At 32.7% G+C, this 23236-nt stretch overlaps 1 protein-coding gene across 1 annotated transcript in view; it reads left to right on the top strand.

Annotated features, from left to right (window-relative positions):
- The window catches only part of LOC108908877 (kinesin-like protein KIF16B), a 54161-nt gene continuing 30925 nt past the window's right edge, over nucleotides 1-23236 (top strand). The window contains exons 1-2 of the mRNA XM_018713039.1: nucleotides 1-170; nucleotides 22906-22978. Coding sequence (XP_018568555.1) covers nucleotides 124-170; nucleotides 22906-22978 — 120 coding nt within the window. The 5' untranslated portion in view covers nucleotides 1-123. The remainder of the gene's footprint in view (nucleotides 171-22905; nucleotides 22979-23236) is intronic.

Raw genomic sequence — 23236 nt, forward strand, 5'->3', positions numbered from 1 at the left:
TCCAGATATTCGTTATTTACGATGTATTAAAGTGCGGGTCGTAGTGTGGCGATGCAATAATTGCCAAATATTAAATTTTAAGGAGCGTGTAATATGTAATTTGTAGTCATTAGCGTAGATAGCATGACTCGAATAAAAGTTGCGGTCCGGGTTAGGCCTTTATCGAACAGGTGAGTCTACCGTTTGCTTTGTCAGGTTTACGTACACGCGTTTGTTTTTATTAATTTCACTAACAAACGCATGAAAAAATTCAAGTAATAAGATTGATTTAAAAATCGGATGCATTTCCTAATAAAAAAGTGTGTCGGTCATTTTTAGATCACTGTTTATATTCTTAATGTATTTTAAAGAAACAATGTGAAAGCATTTTAACAGAGGAAATGTTTCGTTTCCAGTTTCCAATTTTAATATTTCTAGTAACAGTGATATTGAATATATACGATATCTAACATCACTTACCCAACAGTAATCAAGAAACAACATAGGTGTAAGCCTTAAGGCTTCTACCGATGATGCTATTTCAGTGTAATAAATTCAATTTGCACTTTGAGAAACATTTTATTCAATTAACTTAAAAGATAATGGAATCGTACTCAAGGCTGGATTATTCAGTTAACAAAATAAGTGTGGTTTAGATCATTGAGCATTGAGGAAAAATTTACTTAAAGATTAAACTTTACAACATTTGCTATAATTAACAGAAGGTTTACATATTTTTATATGAATTTGATGATTGATTTTATATATTATTATTTTTTAGGATTCGTGTTAATTTAAATTTTGTGCGATTCTAATCAGTTTGAAGACGAAAACTAATGATTTAGTCAAAATATACAGGATATTCGAGTTTAGATGAATCAAACTTTACACGCAGGCAGTATCCCAACAAAAATTCATACGTTTTTCCGTGTTATGTACTTAATATATGTATATTTACCTGATTTAAACCAAATTTGATACAGTGTAAATACATGGCTAATTAGATAATTTGACATTGCTTTAATATCATATAGAGAGAAACGCAAGATGTGTATATCAACTTTTATCTTTTATACCACTGATGTCATCGTAATTGTCATAATTTTAGTTTCCCTGGACATTTTCGTAAAAAGACGTACTACTCTGAACTTTTTTTAAATTGATGATATTGAGAAAAACTAATAGTCTGTTAGCCAATAAAGTAGGTATGTACGTCACGAAGACATATAGTAGATTCAGTATATGTCTGGTGGCTCAACTGACGAATAATCAAGTTTTATTTAAATCGACTTAAGCATAACGAAGATATTAGAATAAATACAGGTCGATTCAGAACTTATACGAAAAAAAATGTTGAATGTACAATACAAACATTACAAATACAATTTTGTAAAAAAATCAAAAAGGGCAGTTCAAAAATTATTTAAAAATACACTTCTGCAGGGCACTGGAAACTGGTCCACTGTAAAACCTGACCAAAAAATTGAAAGAATTTCTAACCTAAGGAAATAAATAAACAACTATTTTATATCAGCAAATTCAACTGCTTTTGCCGTTACTGTTATTATTAATTAATAAAATTAATTGGTGGTTTGAATTAATAAAATAATTTAACATACCTGATGTTATAACAACAGTTCAACATTTTTTCCACAGACGTGTAAACACATTTGGACCCGTCGCGTCGTACCCAATTTCTACAAACTAACACAAATGTTGTCTTGCTTCACCATAACACAAATGTTGTTTTGCTTCACCATAACACAAATACTTCAGTATAACACAAATGTTGTCTTACTTCACCATAAATTAAAACGATATCCATCAACTCCGAGTTGCTATACACGTAAGCCATTTTTACCACTTGGAAAAGTAATGTAATACCTACTAAAAGTGGATTTCAGTATTCGGGCCACGTGGAGAGAGCGAATTGCGTTCAGCGCACAATTCGGATGAGACTACAGTAGCCCAGCAATATGAGGGTTTTAAATACTACAACATCAATAATTTTTTTTCTCGAAAACTATAACAAACAAATCCAAATTTTTTTTACGATATAGTCCATTTTCCATGACCTATCCTCAAATATTTTCGGATAACTTGTGAATCACCTTGTATAATTTCATGTACGAAACAATACGGCCCTGTACAGAAAAAGCTGTACGACATGGAACCAAAATCTAAATACAACTTTCTAGTGTAATGAGCTAAAGCGGTAAAGAAGCAAACATTTTTTTCTTAACATAATTTGGGGTAATTATATTCTTTTATAGAAGAAATGGGTCATTATTATTAGACGGTGTTTTGTTTTCTCAATGTGACCGCAAACAAAGTAAATAGTGGACACATTTTGTAATAGGGAAATATTAGAATTTATTTATTACTGTATCAAATAAATTTATAGGATTGTTACTAAATATAAAAATTGGCTCATTTGAAACTAGAAATATATTTTTGTGTCCAAAAAGCAATATCCAAAAAGCAGTAGTAATAGAAAGTGTGATATAGGTTTGAACATCCTTATAATAATAGCAAAAAAAACTAAGTTATTGTAAACGTTTCTGTTCTATAGTAGTTGTTAGGTGAAATATGATTTCTCTTGTATTTATATTAACCCTCTTTGATTTCGGCATGTTATTTGTCGTTTTCATTAACTTCTAAATCAATTTGACGACGGCGATAGTGACAAATGTTCCCTATTGGATATCAAAATAGAACCAGGTGTTTTTAATTTAACGGGTATTTAAGATTTTGTTTATGTTATAGCTATTTATAATTCTGCCTCAGTGAAATGTACGCTTTTAAATATTTTTACAATTCAAGCTCCCATAACATTTCAAACAAAACATGAAATTTATGTTATTTTCGGAATTTACGCATGCCATTAAACTCATAGTGCACTGGTCCCACTACTACTATTAAACTAGCTCTCTCTAAGGCTAGTAAAGGTTACAAACGATTGAATGAACCATGATTATTTTATACAGCAGAAAATTCTACAGGATGACGCAAACCGTTTAAATGACAATTTAAATTTTTATGAACAAGAATTCGACATAATGGAAAAACTCAAAGAATAAAAATATATTTTTATTTAGCTAGCTGAACTGCCAGATTTAAATCTACATATTTATGAAGAAAAGAGTTATAAAAATCATCAAATCGAATATCGAAAAGAAGGAATGTGAATGTTTTATGGAACGATTCACTATCTTTAAAAACATAAATATTAAATACAGAGGGTTGTAAAACAGCAGATACACAATTTAAATTGCTTATAATAATATAAATTAAAAAAATCAAACGGTACTTGTGTGCTGTATTTTTATCAGACTTCTTTTTTTTTTCATTATTTATATTTGAAAGTAATATTGGCCCAATAACGTCCTTCAGCGATCAACATTTTTTTTATATGAACATACCTAGTCCCATTCGTTATAGCATCTATAATTTTATTTATCAGGCTACTTTGATTGAAATATGAAATTATATTTTTTAAAATGTTTGTAACTAAACAAAAACGAATCGGGCTTATGTTCATATAAGAAAAAATGTTTGAGATTAACCCAGCTACCATCTGTCAAAGTTTGTCATAGAGCTTGTAGAACACCCTGTATAAATACCAGCCAGCGGATATAATGTCCAGTGTATTCCGAATAAGAAAGAGATAAGTTTTTGGAAATAACAGGTTGTCTAGGCCGACGACGCATGGCAACCGGCTTGGCAATTGTTGAGCTATGCAAATCTGCCGTTCAAAAAATCTGTCAAAAAAATGAGGGAAGTTAAATCAAGTGATTGCAGCGGTCATGCCAAATTATTAAAACATTTAAATGTTAGATATCGCATTTTTGTTTTGTGTGTTTTGTTTTGTAATTTATTTTTGGCTGAAAAAATCTGAAAATATTTTTTTAGTACCTACCAGCAATACTGAATCGTTTCCACCCTAAACGGACCAACCCTCTCACCCTCCTTTCCCCCTACACACCCCATAAATGCCGGAGAAACCATCGCTTATTAGAGGAATCTTTAAAGAGCTTAGAGATGCGAAAGACATTCAATTCCTATGAATCTTACACATGAAGAGGTTTTGGGTCGCTGATCACGAATCTGGTCTCAAAATCACGAAATTCAAAATAGCGAATCCAATATGACGGACAAGAAAATTTAAATGTCTTCAAAATGCATGAATTTTTTTGTAATGTGTTTTCTTGGGTCTATAATTACGAATCTGGACTCTAAATCACGAAATTCAAAATAGCGGATTCAATATGGCAGACAAAGAAATTAAAATGTCTTTAAAATACATGAATTTTTGTGTAGTGGGGTTTTTTGGGTCTCTGATTACGAATCTGAAAGCAGAATTACGAAATTCAAAATGACGTATTCCATATATCGTAATTAGTGAGCCAAAAAACCCCTCAACACAATTCTCAATTTCGAGACATTTCAATTTTTATACTCGCCAAATGGGATACCCAAAGACACAAAAACCCCTAACACAAAAATTCGTGCATTTTGAAAACATTTTTTTTTGTCCGCCATATTGGATCCGCCATCTTGAATTTCGAGATTATGAGACCAGATTCGTGATCAGCGACCCAAAAAACTTTTCAAATGTAAGATTCATAGGAGTTGAATGTCTATCGCATCTCTAAGCTCTTTAAAGATTCCTCTAGTAAGCGATGGTTTCCACGTCATTTAAGGGGGTGGAGATGGAAAGGAGGGTGAGGGGCTGTTCCGTTTAGGGTGGAAACGATTCAGCATTGCTAGTATGTACTAAAAAAAGATTTAAAAATGAAAAACAAGTAATTGGGTACATAGTTTTGTGTCACCCCGTATTAATGTTTATTTTTATGCTTATTTTTGTTTATTATTAACTTAATTAAGCGTTTCAACATATGCACCAGTGGCGGGTACAAGAATTTAAAATTATATTATCTCCAGAACTAATTGTAACAGATTTTTATCAACAAAAACTGCTGCACTGAAGATTTAAATGCGTTAAATTTTTCATTTATTTCTGGAACACTAAAAAAATGACTTTTATGCTAATCGAGAAAGTGACATATTTTAAGAGAAAACCTTGCTATAGTACAGCTTTATCAATGGTACTGTTAAAACGACACAAAAATTTAATACTAAGTACCAATTAGACTGACACAAGTAATGTATTTGTTTTCGCTTTCATCTGGAGTCTGCGTAAATACCCATTTAATTCCGGAGATATTTTCATCCGCACTAATGCAGGCCATGGTTTCCACTCGTCAGCTCTAGGATTTATGTTTATCCACTCGGAGCGGTGACAGCTCTCCTTATAGAACCTAGAAGATTATCTTTTTACGCGAGCCCCTTGGCGGCTTTCACGTATATCGCTATAAAACGTCAAAAACGCACCTGAATGTAAATACCGAATTGTATTTTTGTCATTCCACCATATGGACAGCGTAACTCAATTTTTTTTGGTTTGCGCTTCATAAATTCTGAACGCATCCCATCGTTTTGTAAACTTAAGGAAGTTGTAAATTTCATATTAGACGTTATAGATGGAAATTAAAAATGATGCGTTGTTTCCATGTCGGTTTCAAAGGCTATAATAAGACGTGAGCTCCACACCTGCGTTAAATCTTCAAAATGCTATTCGAACATAGATTAGACTTTCGCGTTAAAATAAAAGATGTCTGTTTATTGCCGTATAAATCATTAGCAGCCACGCCAGATTCCAAAACAATAATAAATACCTCAATTTAAATTACAGAGAGTCTAAACATGTATTAAAACCCCATAAAGAGTCCATCATAAGACTGGCTTTTTTAAAATTCATATGTCAGAATGGTCTAAAATAATGGATCTTATTCCAGTCATACGCTGACCCCTGAGGGTCCATCAAGAAAATGCACTCTCTTTTGCCAGAATGTAGGTAACTTATTATTTATCCTTCCAAAATTTACGTTTGGTGTGTATTTGAGACTTATATCTAAGAAAGTAACTGGGGATCCGCAAAAACAAAAAATATATTGAAAGGTCCGCGGTAAACAAAAAGTTAAGAACGGCTTATCTAAATGAAGTATACCTACTAGTAGATAGAAAATTATAAACTAATTCTTTTAATTGAAGATAATAGTTCTAAAGTGACTTCCAATTGTTCTAGTGTATGTATATACGATGCTAATGTTACTAAACACCAGTGAATGAAAAAAAAAAAAAACGGTAGTAAGATCTGAAAAACCCAAAACCTCAGAAGTTTAAGAAGAAAACGAGCAAGACAATGTCCATGGTCTTATAAGAAGGTAAACATATCATTTTCCACTATGATCATAGCAGTGTTCGAGTTATTTTCGCTTTATTAAACTATGATAAACGAATTTTAGATAAAAAGGTAACGTCTTAAAAATAACTAGTTTTACAAATAAACTGGGAAATACAGGGTGTCCCGGAAATGGTGGGCAATCTCTCGGATATGGATAGATAATGAGAAAATATTGTCACAAGTTCATATAAAATTTTTTCCTCCGGGCTCACCCTGTAGGGTTATTAGCTCTTGAAGTTGAGAATTAAAAATGGTTTTTTTGCTGTAACTTTTGTATTTTTAAATAAATTTTGAAAATTTTTTGGCTGGATCTATAATTTTTGAAACTGCTTTGGATGATAATATGAAATCCTCGATAATAATTATGGGGGCCCGGGGGCAAAGCACACCCCACCAAAATTTCTAGAAAAAAAATTTTTGATCCACTACACCCCAAATTTTCCATCATTTTATAAAAATTTAGTATTTTATGTAAAAAAGGTATACTTGTTGAATATCCATAAAATAGATATTTGTTTAGATAAACCCGTTTAAAGAGGAAGGTACCATTTAATTTGAGACATTTTATTTAACAGAAACACAGGTTTAATCGTAGTTGGCATTTACATATCAGAATAAAGGACAAATAATTTGCAATAGTAGTGTTCCAAATTATGAGAATTTGGACTTAACTAAACTAACTAAACGAAAAGTGCATGACAATCAAAATTTTGTAACTAATATAATTCATAATGAATTCTCAATATTAGTTCCACCTTCTCTTATACAAATACGAGCTCGTTTAACAGAAGACTGTTGCTCTCTCCATAACATGATTGACGATTCAGTCTAGGGGGTAACACAAATGGACCCAATAAGTAAGGACCAATAATTCCACTCCAAACATTAACATAAAATTGTCTTTGGTGCCTAGTTTCAATAATAGCGTGTGGGTTCTCATCAGTATACAGAATTAATCTCGTAAACATAAAATTTTGCTCATGTCTCTGAAGAAACCATTGAGAAAACTGTACTCTTGCACGAAAATCATCAGGATTAAGAGCATGCACTTTTTGGATATGGTAAGGGTGAAGAAGCTGTTCTCTAAGGATTCTTGCAACAGTGGTCTTTGGAACATTGGTAAAAGAAGATAATGACCTAATGCTAACTGTTGGATGAGCAGCAACTTCGTCCAGTATATTTTCCTCTACTTCAACTGTACGTGCTGTTCGCGGGGCACCCCTGTTTGCAGTAACAGGAGCAAACTGACCTAAAGACATTAAAATTTATTTAATATCCATTTTGTTTAATAATAGTAATCGTATTTTCCCAGTTTCTCTTAATCTTTGATCAATACGTTCGAAAGTTTTGCGATCCGGAATCCTTCTATTAGGATAAGAATGCTGATAAAATCTTCTTGCTGCCGAAACATTACAAAGTGCCCGCCCGTACATTAAATGCATATCAGCATATTCTTCATTGGAATGCTCCATATTTTATAACAAATTATAAGTTATGAGATGAGTCTTAGATTTAAAACTTCGTATTTGACAAGTTTGACAATTTAATTGCCTTTGGCATACTCTGACATGTCAAAGCCAACCACGATTAAATCAGTGTTTCAATTAAATAAAATGTCTCTAATTAAATGGTACCTTCCTCTTTAAACGGGTTTATCTCAAAAAATATCTATTTTATGGATATTCAACAAGTATACCTTTTTTACGTAAAATACCATAAATTTTTATAAAATGATGGAAAATTTGGGGTATAGTGGAACAAAAATTTTTTTTCTAGAAATTTTGGTGGGAGTGCTTTACCCCCGGGCCCCCATAATTATTATCGAGGATTTCATATTACCATCCAAAGCAGCTTCAAAAATTATAGATCCCGCAAAAAAATTTTCAAAATTTATTGAAAAATACAAAAGTTATAGCAAAAAAAACCATTTTTAATTCTCAACTTCAAGAGCTAATAACAGGGTGAGCCCGGAGGAAAAAATTTTATATGAACTTGTGACATTATTTTCTCATTATCTATCCATATCCGAGAGATTGCCCACCATTTCCGGAACATGTTTCAATCGATTGAACTTATTGAATTTTCAAGCTACTCAATGGCGTCGAAATTCTGGGGTTTTTAGTTAGGGTGCATCACGTTATCTCGACCACTGGTGGAAACAATTGCTAAATTTATTAAGTTAAGTAGCTTAGTTTTATTAATCTACGTCAAATATACAGGGTGTAAGAAGTTTGACTGCCATTATTTCAGCATGAGATAGAGTAATCATAATGAACAAAAAAGTTGAATATTATATAATATAAGATTAACAGTTTTCAAAAAACAGCAAGTATTAATATCGGGGAGTTTCATCACAACGTGTCAACAGCGCTTAACGCGGCAGACTTGTCCTACGGAATAACAAAAATGTAAACAACTATTATTGTGAAACATTTAGTAAATTTCAAGACAATTGTTTTCCAGTTTTTAAATAAATAAAATAAAATGTATGGATTTTGTAGTACGAAGATAGTGTTGTGCTTAAATTTTAGCTCGAATTTTAGTAATTATGAATCTCTTAAAACAGGAACTTAACTTTTAATCAAATTACGAATTTGAAAAATATGTAATTAAAGTACCCAAAGATTCACGTGTCCAAATAATCATACGTATTAAAAATAATTTAGGTCCTTTAAAAAAAGCAAAATTCAGTAATTTTTAAATGCACAAGTACAAAATAAACTACAACATATGCTCAAAATGTCCACCACCATTTTCGACACCTTTGAATCCAATTTTCACGAACTCGCTGGAAAATACCCGTCGAATTCCAGATACCAACTGAATTGCGAATTGTTGGTTGTTGGACACAAATTATTACAACGCTAATTATTTTTTAGAATTAAGCATGAAGAAGTTCAAATTAGTGATAAACATTGTATTTTATGGTATTCTATGCACGCAGTTATGTCAATATTCCTTAATTAATCGAACTTTTATACATCAAGATGGAGATTTTGAGAATTTTTTTCTCGGAAATGGTTGAGTTTAGGACCCATGTCATATAAGGTTTTTTTGTTTATTTTAATGTATTCTATCGTCTGTTAAAATTAAGGTAGTCAAACACCCTGTATTGGAAGGTGCTTCTGTTTTTGATAATTTTAGCTCAACTAATCAGATTAATCATGCGATTCATTTGTGACGTTATAATATAGTGCAGTGTTTTAACTACATAAATATAATGTTAGAAATAAATACTGAGATAAGTAAATCATGACTTTGTGTAAATTATATAAATCTCTCGTTATATATTCATTTAATATTTTGACATAAGCTAGAATATATGAAAAATCCATTTATTAATAAACTTAGTAACTCGATCTAAATATTCATATTTAAATCATTTAAGGAAAAAAAACAAAGGAAAAAAAAGCTCACGCACTTCAAAACCTAAAAACTTTTTTCGTTTGATTCTAAAAAAAAGTCAGAGACTTACCGATATAAAATTTCGAAACCTAAAAACTTTTTGAAACTTGCCCCTCCTTTGGTTACGTCCAAACTAATAACCATATCGAACTTTGCCCAACCTTTACACACAGGCATTCAGATGGTACCTTACTACTTAAGAACTATTTTACATATTGTTTTACTTACATATATGTTGTTTTCAGTTTAAGAATACAAACCCAAAATCTCTAATAAATTAATTACAATCACAATTAAATTAACGGAAAGATACCTCCCGCGCGTACGCCTATTTGCCTGTGCGACAGAATAGCCCGGAACTGAATAAACGCAATCCAATTGACGTCACACACCAAACACCAATGAAAGTCTAGAATTTGCTGCAGCAGAAGAATATCCTAAAACTGTGCAATATGGACTGCTCTGGGAGAATGCGGCAGACACAAATTTATACGAAGAATTTACAAACGGCTTGTACTTGTGTTGACAGCTAAAGTTGGTGAACCGGATTAAAAATGAAATAACTATAGTAGGATCATATTCGATGCAAAGTAATAAATCATTGCCTGTCAAGGGAACCAGTGCCATACACTTTTAAGGGTTTTAGAAATTGAATAATTTCTTTATACATTATGAAGGGACGAAGGGATCAGTTCACGTCTGGCACCCTTGTTCCTACAAAAATTCCTTTATTCTCATAAACTATTTATTTTAAATGTAATTTATTATAAATCGAATTTATTTTTTAATTTCCACATATGTATCACATTTTATCTGTACGCGCCACTGTTGTTTATTTGTTTTTTGGAGGCGCTCTCTGTTTTACGATCTAGCTCGCCAGGTTAGTATTTGACGTATAACCGACCACTTCGTACAATGAAGGGCAACTTAAAGTCCCCACTAGTTGGATCGCTCTCATTCTCTTGCGCCCCACCACAAATAATTAGGTATGTTTCGGACTGGGAGTGTTGTTTGGAAATATACACCGTGGCACCAAAAACTGTTGTATTCAATAGGGTGAATAATAATTAATCCGATAACAGTTGCATTTGATATTTTAAAATATATTATTTTATTAATGATATGTTAACATTTCGTAGTTAGTTAAATAAGAATATTGAATTATTTGTTTTAAATAAAATATTATATAAAAACTATTTACTTTTTTAATTATTGTTCGCAACATTCAATACCTGCATATTTAAAGTTTTTTTTCCATTACTAGAAATATTCATACAGGGCGGGCCAATAGTGATAATATTATTCCTATTCCATACAGATAGAGAATAATTTTTAGGCGCCTTAAGGGGGACATTTTTAAAATAGTATGAAGTATACGGGGTGATTCCGAAGGCCGCATCAAACATGGTTTTTAAACGCGCGCAATGACCCGATTTTTTATATTTCATATTTTAATCATGATAATAATGAAATAATGATGGAACAGTAAACAATCTTCATTTTGATTCTGTGTTTTATATACAAAATCTTTCAGACAAAATAACTAATGTTTTCGGGAATGAATCAAACATATACCTAAATTGCAAATGAAAATATAAAATTTATTAATAATGTATACACTATAAACGTAAAAGGTAAAGATGATTTTCTTAAAAAAGAAACAATTTTGTTTATATTATACCACTTTATAATAATAATTGTGTATTACAATTATGTAGACCAAATCTAAATTCACTCATCATATATCTCTCTAACTATAAAACTAATATTAAAAATAATAAACGTAATTGTGCTTGGCGCATAAATAGCTAATAGTTTTCAATTAATTTAGATGTCAACTATTAATAAACAATGAAACTTTGATGTAAATAAAAATACGTTATTTTTAACAAAATATATTATATATTTTTTATGACAATAAATATTTAAACGATTAGAATAATAATAATAGCAGTAACACTAAAAATAACAACAATATTAATAATAATAATAAAGAATAATAAGAATAATAATAAACGAACTCATAAATTAATGAAGTCTGTTTACACAAAATTGAACTTACCATTGTATTGGTGTGAATAAAAAATCAGTTGAAAACAGTAAATTAATCCCCGCAACTATTAAGTCATATTATGCTGTTTACAAATAAACTCAGTGCTTTTTACGAGCAATAGCAAAAAAATCGGGCGAAGCATCTGCGGGAACAACTGAATTCACGCATGCGGTCTAAATGCTACTACCATTACCATTTATTAGCCATTAGGCAATACCTACGTATTTGTCTATTACGCGTGTTTCTGTCAAGATTGAGTTTTTTTTTTAAATTAAATTGTTTGTTGTTGCTGTTACTAATACAAAACAGACATATATTGTACCGATCAGGAAAAGGCTTAAATAATTACTCTTTCCTCCAGTGGAATTATATCACAAAACCTGAATATTTACTAAAAAATATTAGTAGGTATTTATTTATTGCATTTTATGGAGGACAAGGGTATGATAATATCAAAAAAGTAACTCGAAAGAAGTGACGTTAAGTTGACAAATTACAAATAAGTAAATAAGTTGCAAAATTACGTGTTTTTTCACTTTTTTTACTACCCATGAAAATCTAGACGACATATCGGAAAAATAGTTATTCTATGTTGGCGGCATTTAGGCAATTAAATTACCTATAATTTAGTTAAGGTATCTAAAACCATATTTCACTAATTTGTTAACTGTAAAAAAAGCCGAACGCGGAAAAATAAGTTTTCGAAAATTAAGCATTATTATTGCAAAAATAGATGGATGTTGATAAAATTTATGGAAAAGGCGGTCAATCCAAAGATCAACATATGTGCCTAGGGCCAATTCGATTGACCGTGAATGAAATTGTTGCTCCAGGTATTTGTTAATTAACTTCGTTCGTTTTTTTTTGCAATTAATTGTTTAATTAAACGTTAATTTTAAGAAGTTAATATCGTAGATATAGGTTCTATTTGATCAAAAGAAACGTATCGAAAAAGAAAAATTTCAAAAAATTGTCATTAAGTTGCCTTTTATAACTAACAAAGTAGGATGTGAAAAACAGCGGTATAATCAAATTGACCCCAGGGTTAGGCAAAGGTCGCTCTGGAATTCGTTCTTTTTGCGTTAAATAGAGCTTATTTTTATGGTAATTTAAAAAAAAAGAAAAATCACCTACGCCTCTTTGTTCTCAAGATAGCTTTATTTTTTTATGTAACTGTTAAACTATTGGACGTATCGGATCGGGATTTTAGAGACAATTAAAGAAAGGATAAAACTTTTATTTTCAGAAAGTTTTACATTAATAGTTCATGTAACAAACGCGCTAGCAGCAGTAAAGTTAAAGTACGCGGGAGAAGGAGCGCCTGGTCCGTGCACGCACGTGAACGCCACCTTCGTCGCGCGCAAGATTTTTTAACCGAATTTGAAACGTTCAAGTTAAAAATCAAGCACGCTAAGAGAACGATGTTCACGCGCATGCGCGGGCCTAGCGCTGCCACGTGCAGACTGTTCATTAATGTTATATTTTACTCTGCTAGCGCGTTTATTACTTACATGAACTATCAATGTAAAATTTCTGAAAATAAAAGTTTAACCCTTTGTTTAATTATGGTCTCTAAAATCCCGGTCCGTATACGTCCAACAGTAAATTAACAATTAACGTTATAAGAAAAGCCGTGTCGTGGGAACAAAGAGACGTAGGTGATTTCATGTTACGAACTGAATCTCCCTGCTGCCAAAGAGCATCAATTATTCTAGCCTTTTCCTGATCGGTGCAATGCATGTCTATTTTTGTTAATATCAGCAACAATAAACAATTTACCCAACTTTATAAATTAAAAACCTTATTTTATGATGTCGAGTAGTTGTTTAGTTTAGTTATCTTGTTCTTGAGTATTTTATTAGTGATTATTTATTTATAAGCAATACTATACGCAATAAATAGTTAATAATATTAAAATAAAAATTATAGTAGACTTACATTTTAAAATATGTTTAGAAAATAAATACGCTTTCGTAAGTTTTTGAACAAAATTTATAAAATTCAGACCGATATATAATCTAAATTATTTCTGCTGGAATTCAAATAACTAAACCTGTATTTAACCAAAAAATGTAACTTCTCTTAATAACAAAAAGTTAGTTTACGTGTAACACTACTACATATTTAACAATCTCTTTATTACAATAATGAATCAGACATTAATGTATAATAATTAAAAGTATTAAATTAAAATCACGACAATGAACAGGTTACTATACTACTGGAAGTAGCATGCCATTGCGAAAAGTGTGGCTGAGAGACAGACAGTATCTCAGACACGCTGTCTCACTCTAGCACGCCGCGATTGGTTGGAGCATTCATTTCCAACCAATCGCGGCGTGCTAGAGTGAGACCGCTTGTACTGAGGTACTTTTTGTCTCTCTCGCACACTCAGCCACAATTTTCGCAATGGCATGCCTCCAGTAGTATCTGCTCGAAGGATTCGCCATATTCTTAGCGACTTTTCCTAGGGTGGAGGTAAGTATTTAAAAATTGCCATACGTAATTCATTCATAAATCATACTGATTGATTAGTATAGTATGTGATAGAGATATATGATAATTGAATTAAGATGTTGAGATATTTGGTCTACATACAGTAATCAACAATTAATTATTATTACAAGAAAAAAAATTAAGAAAATTATCTTTATCTTTTACGTTTATAGTGTATAATATTATTTATTAATTTTACATTTTCATTTGCAATTTATATATTTTATTCATTTTTGAAAACATTAGTTATTTTGTCTGAAATATTTTGTATATATGAAATATAAAAAACGGGTCATCCTATTTATAAATCATGTTTGATACATCTTTCCAAAACGCTCCGTATACTTCATAATATTTTTAAAATGTCCTCTTTAAGGCACCGCTCGATGCCCTAATAAAATATGTATTTTCTATCTATATGACATGGGAGTAATATAATCACTATTAGTCCACCCTGTATGTATTGATTTAAGACAACATTTATAAATGAATATCTCTAATACAGGAAAACACTAAATATGCAGGTATGTGGATGTAGTGAACAATGGTTAAAATAGTAAACGGTTTATAACATTTTATTTTTAAAAAAATCTTCAATATAATTATTTAACTAACCAAGAAATGTTACAATACATTACATATCATTAATAAAATAATATTTTAAAAAATATCAAATGCAACTGGTATCAGATTAATTATTTACCCTATCGAATATATCAGAGTTTTTGGTGCCACGGTGTAGTATATCTCCATACCGCACTCCCAGTCCGAAACATTCCGTAATTATTTGTGGTGGGGCGCGATAGAATGAGAGCGACCCAACTAGTGGGGACTTTAAGTTGCCCTTCATTGTACACTCGATGCACCTGAGCGACTATAGAACACAGTGCGTATGCAGTGGTATTTCAGATTTTACATTGAATTTCATTTTAAATTTAAAATGGTTCATCTTACGCCTCCTAAAAATGATGACACGATTTTCCATTGATAAAAGACCGATAACTTTTTGCTCTACTTTGCATCGAATACGATCCTACTATACCTATTATTTTGAGATACGACTGTATATTATTTATCTTTAGGACAGTTCTGAAATTTACATTTTAGAGATCCACTTCTTATTTGTGGAAGGGCGAAATGGGCGTTGACTATTAGACGCCTTAATTATAGCCATCCTTGTCTATCACATGGATTTCTATAACTTACTTTATCGCTCTCACGTAACTTCTGATAGACCTCCGTACTTTCCTACACTGTATGTGGCGTCAAAATAACCAATGATCTAATGTGTAATTTTACATAAAATTTTTATGAGTGTAGATATCACGCGCCACTTATTGCCCTCAACAATCAACGACTTCTTTTGCCAAGATACAGAACATGATTATACAAAGTGACAGTCCAAACCAAATAAACTGAAACTGGACTACATATTGGCCATTTAAATTGTCGATCGACTGGCAGTAAACGGTCCGCCAAAGCAATTCAAATCGGTATTTACTTCTCCGGACCGGATAAAGTGTATTATTTATGAATGCCGTTGGTTTTTTGTTTTATTGTGGAAGGCGCCCGCGCGAGTTTAATTTCAAACAAACGCGTAAATCCGAAATAGACGCCATCCGAAGAAAGGAAGTAGAGATTCCGAATAGACCGAAAATAAAGGCAAACAAAGGAGTGAGAGGGTCACGTGCGAGAGGTGGGGTATTAGTGAACGGAAGCCTCTAAAATTAGAACCCCATGCAAAAAGTCACTGCACTCTTTCTGTCCCCGGTGGGGTCCATCAATGGGATAAAAAGTATACCGCCCATTGTGTCGTCATTAAAACGTTTTTAAAAATTTTGGCGTCGGACCGAGAAACAAATTTCTAAAAAGTATTAAACATCAACAAATATGTATGTATATTTCTTTTTAATGAAATTTTAATATAGGGTGTTTTGAAAATATGTACATCATACAACTTAAGAGCGTGGTAAAATAGTGGTAGTTAGTAAATAATTTTATTCGAAATGTCAATTGTTTTCAAGTTACAGTTAGTCAAATATCAATTTTTTAATTTCTTTAAATAACTTCTTTAATGAAATTGCTATCAGCATCTCATTTGACACATGCACTACGCGAATTAAGTAATACTGTGCTAATTAGAGAAAAGTTTTATTAAGAGCCACTAGAGAGCTACAATAGAAAAAAAAATCGCCATAACTTTTTTGTCTTGGTGACTATTGCTAATATTGATAGATCATTTGAAAAGTAATAAAGATCTCTTTTACCAGAAGTACTCTTTATTCAATTCACTAAGGCCCGGTACTTTGAGTCTCGGTTAAAGCTTGATTAACTGATCATTTATTTTATAAACTATAATCACAGTCTAATCAAGCCTTAACCGAGACTCAAAGTACCGGGCCTAAATCTAACAGTTTCGCAGTAAATCGAACCTAGATAATAATTGTAACTCTTTACGCAAACTTTAAATAATTAAATAGCACAACATCAACAAACACCAAAAAAGGTTTTCTTCCTTCAATTTTCTCAATACATTTACAGACTTTTTAAAAAATGCCTCCCTAATAGTTTAGCACCCACCTCTGTATATTCTCAATCCTTGTATATTCTCAATCAGTAATGTTCACTATCATAGATTAGTAATATGGTATACACTACTTGTTTTAAACGGCTCTTGGAGACGAAATCCATAGGACTTAAATCTGTGGATCGAGGTACCCACATCAAGGATCCGTTTCGTTTTCGACATCGATGAGGACGTTCACGATCAGCTACATTGGAGTGTGACAGTGCGCCTTCTTGAAGCATCCACATGTTTGTTCTTATATTCATAGGAACATCTTCTGGGTAAAGAGCTGGTCGATTTTGGAAAAAATGTTATGTATAAATCTAATAAACGAAGCCCAATCATTTAATCGCCTTTACTTCAACACCAACTTTTCTAGTACTAGTGCTTGGATTTTCTACACTTCCTCCTGCACCACAGTCCTAGCAAATTTTGAAAGTTGTTTCTTTGGATAACTCTATCTATGCATTCCCATTTGCTCTTCCATAACAGAGATGTATACACTGTATTCCATATTAAGAATTCATAGGCCATTTTTTAATTAAAAACGTATTGATAAAATTTATTAGAAATATCTTTAGATATTGTTGATTTGACAGCGTAATAATAATTTAAGGTCGATTTACCGCCAAACGGTTAGATTTAGTGACGTGAACAAAGAATAAATGATTTATTACTTTTGGTTTTGAAGGAATTCTAACTTTGAGTAAGTCGACCATATTATAAAGGAGTAGAGTAAGAAATTGTTCCTTTGCTATCATAAATATCGTAGACTGCGCGATATCAAATATATTACAATACTATTACTATATTTTTGTCAATTAACCGTTTTGAGTATTTATAATGAAACGGAAATATGTTCTATCGGCCATCTGCACGAGCAGAAATCCATTTGATGAACGGTTAGTGAGCAAAGCGACTTTTGAAAGTGTTCAGTTTGTTGAGACTTAGATTTAATACTTCTTATATGAGTTTGTTATTATTAGCTTCTTGACACTCAGTACATTTTCATCGAATTACTAATTAATGATCAACATCGTCTACGGGACGCTGTAGGACTTTTTCATAGCGTGGGCACAATAATTATCCACATTTTGCACTATCCCACTTCTGATGTAAGAAAGTATACTATTTTTACAAACGATTTATAGTCTTTCCGATATCAATTGAAGAACTAAGACGTTGACGGTATGTACCAGGTTCGGTCGCTGACGCAGCAACTCGACATTGAAATATTTCTAAATACCCATATACAGGTCTGGTCGAACTACACGCGTAGGTGGTAAAAATGTATACGCCCAGTTGAAGAATACGAGCGCGGGCAAACGAAATCTAACACAACTGCAATGGGCTACTGGGCAATAAATCTCAGCTTTTGACAAGTAAATAACAAATTGCCCAGCAGTGCAGTGCAGCTATGCGGAATTTGGTGTGATTTAGGTAATTTTAATTTTTATAGGCACCTTCTATTAATCATTTATATTACAATTGCGAAAGGAACAAATAATATTATTACAACATGGAATTATGAAAACCTTTTAAAACGGAACAAAACGAAATTTACCATCAATATAATAAAATTGTTTGAGGACATAAATAATTAAAATATGTTGTTGGCCAAATGAACATATAATAGAAAATTTCTACACATTATATACAAATTATTATAATTTTTTACCTTTAGCAGAAAACTTTTTTAGGGACGCCTATGTTCAACTGACTTCGGAAAGATTATATCACCGGAGTACTTTTATAATATTCCGTGCCATGGAATGCATTTTAATAAGCTCCATGTACCATGGCTCCATAGCGGGATTGGGGATCCTAACGAATGCCCTTTACATTCCTTCTCTTCTCACAGATGTTTGTTTACATTAGTTGATGATGCAGAGATGTGTCGATACCCCAAACAAAATGAAATCTTTGGAAGGTTCCCAGTACCGATTCTTACAAAATTACACAAAATTTCTGTGCTGAAATGATAATATTTAGAATATTTCCACATCTAACGCAATAAAAATAGAACAGGCATCCAAGCATCCATCCATCAGCAAGCACCGTAACGTAGTGTATATTTATTACATCCAACGATTGCAAGATCATAACTTGTGACAGTCTTTGGTAGGTGTCGTTAATTTATAGTACAGGCTTCTCTCCTCTGCTTTTCTTAAAACCATCAATTAGTACTTTTCGTTCAAGTGAAAATCCTAAAACGCCTGCATTCCCGGACCGAGACAATTTGTTAGTTCAAATTTTTTACATGACCCGTTGAAGGTTTCAGACCGAGAGACACGAAAACGAAATCAAGGACCAAAAAGTTTCGCATAGCTTCTTCGCGCGATGGTAAAACATACACATTAAGCGCATACATCAGTGTCTGCATCCATTAAAAATATATTTATTGTGGCGGGACAGTCAGAGGTCTCAGTTTATTTTTTGAAGTTAAATTTAATACTCACGGTCTCACTAGTATTTGTATTTTTTATCTTCTGAAACGTGAGGCTCGCTTCTAGCGCCTCGTTTATTTTGTTTTCTGTTGGTTTACGGCGTAGGAAGTGCAGTTAAAAAATAAATAAGATACTGAAATTAATATGTCATTAATTGTGTCGAGTTTTGAATCTAGTGTTTCCAGGATAAACCATAACATTTTTTTTATTTCCGTCCTCGATAAAGACATGTGTCTCTTCAGTTTTCTTAAACAAGGGCCGATTTATACTCGTTTCGTAATAAACAATAAACACCACAAATTATACCTAACTCCGACATTTTTTATGAAGATTAATGTCAATTATAATTAAACTACTATTTCTCACTATTTTTTAAAGAACTACTGATTTGTGTATTGAATTTGGCATCATTTGTAGAGAAACACTGATCAAAAACCGTTTAAAATTGTGAAAAGAAAAATTAATTTGTTTAGTGGTTCCAAAATAGTACAAACTAGCACTTATACAGGGTGTGGCGTATATAATCTATAAAAATTAAACTATAGCTTCCTAATGATATTTGTAATAGAAAAGTCTTATACGAAAAAATTCAATTATGAGTCAAAATATTTTCTCTGAAACGGTCCTGTCCGTGTGCTGTACGATGAGTTACGTGCTGTAGATCAGCCGCATAAACAAATCGTCGTTGAAATATAGATACTATATACAGGGTGATTCAGAACTTATCCAAAAAAATTTGGGAATAGATGCGGCATGAGAAATGGAGTCATTATCGTAAAAAAAATTTTTGGAAAATCCTTAGTTTCCGAGAAAAAAATTATTGAAGTTATAGTACATTCAACGACTACATAGCTGAACAACTGTAGTCTCTAGCGTCATTTGCAATGCGCGTGGAGAGCCACGTGACCTCAGCGACTCCGAATACTGAAATCGTATTTTGCAATCGTCGTTGGAATGGTATTTACCTGTTATCTGTGGTGATTACAATATTTTTTTAGTAGTTAGTGTCAAAAATGGGTAGTTAGTGTCAAAAATAGTTTGCGTATATAGCAACTCGGAGTTGATGGATATCGTTTTAATTTATGGTGAAGCATTTGTGCTATGGTGAAGCAAGACAACATTTGTGTTAGTTCGTAGAAACTGAGTAAGACTGACCCAAATGTGTTTACACGTTGGTGGATTTTGAACAACTGTTGTAAAATCGGGTATGTCAAAAGATTTTATTATTTAAAAACACAAATTAATTGTATTAATTAATAAAGGCAAAAGCAGTTGAATTTGCCGATATAAAATAGGTGCGATAAAATTCTATTTACATATTTCTTTCCTTGCGAAAGTTTTTGTCCGTTTTTATCACAACCCCATGCCGGTCGCATTGTGCGAGGTCAGGTTTTACAGTGGACCAGTTTCCAGTGCCGTGCAGAAGTGTATTTTTAAATCATGTTCGAATTGCCCTTTTTGATTTTTTCTTTACAAAATTGTATTTATAAGGGTCCCCTGTACATCCCGAATTTTTTTTGGATAAGTTCTGAATCACCCTGTATACTATAGATACTATATATACTTCTCAATTTTTGGAGAATTTTTCAATGCAAAAGTACAATTTAAATAAACCTGATATTTTCTTATTATAATAATTAATAGTAATTACTATCTCAAATGTTACTGCAAGAGTTCGCAAACAAAACTACATCCGTAAGCATCTGTAGTTGTTAACTGCGTGCACTAAACAAACTCCATTAAAATATCGAACAAAATGAAATAAAACTTACCATTTCTAGAGAAAATGTTGAAATTGATCCCAATTAGCGTGGTTCCTAACAGGCATGGCACCGACGCATCCAATTTTGGCGAATATTTTCCCAGATTCCAGGTATTCCCCTAATTGCGTCAGCAGCTTCATGTATACGGGTTAGCAATTCTTCCACCGTAGCAATTGGAGTGACTTCAAGTGACTCCAAAGATAAAAGTCCATTGGAGTTAGATCGGGTGACCGAGGTGGCCACGGCACAGGACCAAAGCGGCGTCCGATCCATCGCTGAGGAAACATTTCATTCAAAAGTGTCGTTACTTTTCGAGTACTGTGTGGACTTATCTTAAAACATGCGTGCCCGAACTTGCAATGCCACATCGTCCAATAATTCAGGCAACCGGTTTTCTAAAAAGTCAGCATGTTGGTTCATTTAGTTCAAAGAAATAGGACCCACAAGTACATCGCCTATTATGCCAGTCCAAACATTTATCGAGAACAGATGTTGAAAATGAGTTTCCCTAATCGTGTGAGGATTTTCATCGGCCCATATGTGCATATTACAGAAATTCACTTCATCGCGGGTAAATGTGGCCTCATCTGTTACACAAACATTAGAAGGAAAGTCCACTTGATTGGCACATCGGCACATTGTCGTAAAAACCATCTGCAAAAACGCATTCGTTGATCACAATTCGGGGGTAAAATCTGTTGAACTAGTTGCAGGTGATAGGGGTGCAACAGCTGGCGCCTTAAGATGCGATATATGGTACGAGGTGAGGTTCCTACTTGCTGTGCGAGTCGTCGAGTACTAATTGTGGGGTCTTTGTCAAGATTTTCCAACATTGCATCTTCAACATTAAATTTCACTTGCTAACTACGTCCTTCTCCTCGAGGAATACCACTTTCCGTATCTCGCAGCCGCTGAACACACTGTAGGATTGTATTTGCACATGGGGAGTGACGTTGTGGCCATCATTCCCGGTACATCCTAGTCGCCGCGAGCACATTTTCTCCGGCTGCACCATACACCAACACCATATCGACACGTTGGGAAATAGTAACTACATTGTTTTTTCGGTTCATTGTAAAACTAGTTTGTGCACTAACTAAAAAATTAAGCAAAGTAAGAAATAGGAATCTCGTTTTTAATGTAATCGGGACGCTATTTTTATTTTTTACTTCTTTATAAAAATTACACTGTCCACTATCGTGGAATTACAAAATAAAAACTTGTCTGAAATCTTTCACTTTTGAACACTGATGGGTCAATAGACGATGTTTAATATTTAATAATTAAGTGAATAATGAATTCAATACAAATACAAAATCAGTTGACTGCACAAATTTTTTGACAATGTAGGTACCTAACCTTCTTTTGAATATTACTAGTATTAGATTATACCGACTTAAATTACAAGGGTGCATCTCGGGTCGCATAAAAACTTTTCCAAAGTTTTTAATAAATAACACTGGGTCGGCCTTCATTTTCGTTGAATAAATGAACTAAATTTAAAAAAAACGCGAAGATAGAACTTTTTCGTATAAGACTTTTCTATTACAAATATCATCAGGAAGCTGTAGTTTAAATTTTATAGATTATACACGCCATACGAACTCTATGACAAACTTTGATAGATGGTAGCTGGGTTAATTTCAAACATTTTTTCTTAAATGAGCATAGGCATTTTAAAAAATATAATTTCATATTTCAATCAAAGTAGTCTGATAAATAAAAATGAATCGGACCTATGTTCAGCTACCATTTGTCAAAGTTTGTCATAGAGCATGCAGAACACCCTGTATAAAAAACTCAGTTTCAATTTCCTTCTTGAAAAAACTTTTAACTAAAAATCTTCGATCGCGAGACAGTCTGTACATACTTTTTTCTAATTTTTTCAGGGAAGTGGAGACGGGCTCAGTCCCCATCGTCAACGTGGAAGGCGGAAGGACGATCGCCATCACCAACACAAAGGTAGGCCAGGCACTATAATTACCGGCCACTGATTCAGCTCCGAAATAGATCGGCAGCTGAATCACTGCAACCTGTTGATTTTTATAGTCGAGATAACCGGCATGAAACATGACGATTCTAAATTTACAATAGCACACTCATCCGTCTAATTATACAGCGGGATAGCTACGTGTAAACACCTCATTGCGGAAATAGGTTAATTTGTGCAATTATTTGATCGAGTTGATAGGTACGCGGGAAGTGATTTATGCTCATTTG

This window comes from Anoplophora glabripennis, unplaced genomic scaffold (assembly GCF_000390285.2).
Source record: "Anoplophora glabripennis isolate ALB-LARVAE unplaced genomic scaffold, Agla_2.0 scaffold81, whole genome shotgun sequence".
Taxonomy (NCBI): Eukaryota; Metazoa; Arthropoda; class Insecta; order Coleoptera; family Cerambycidae; genus Anoplophora; species Anoplophora glabripennis.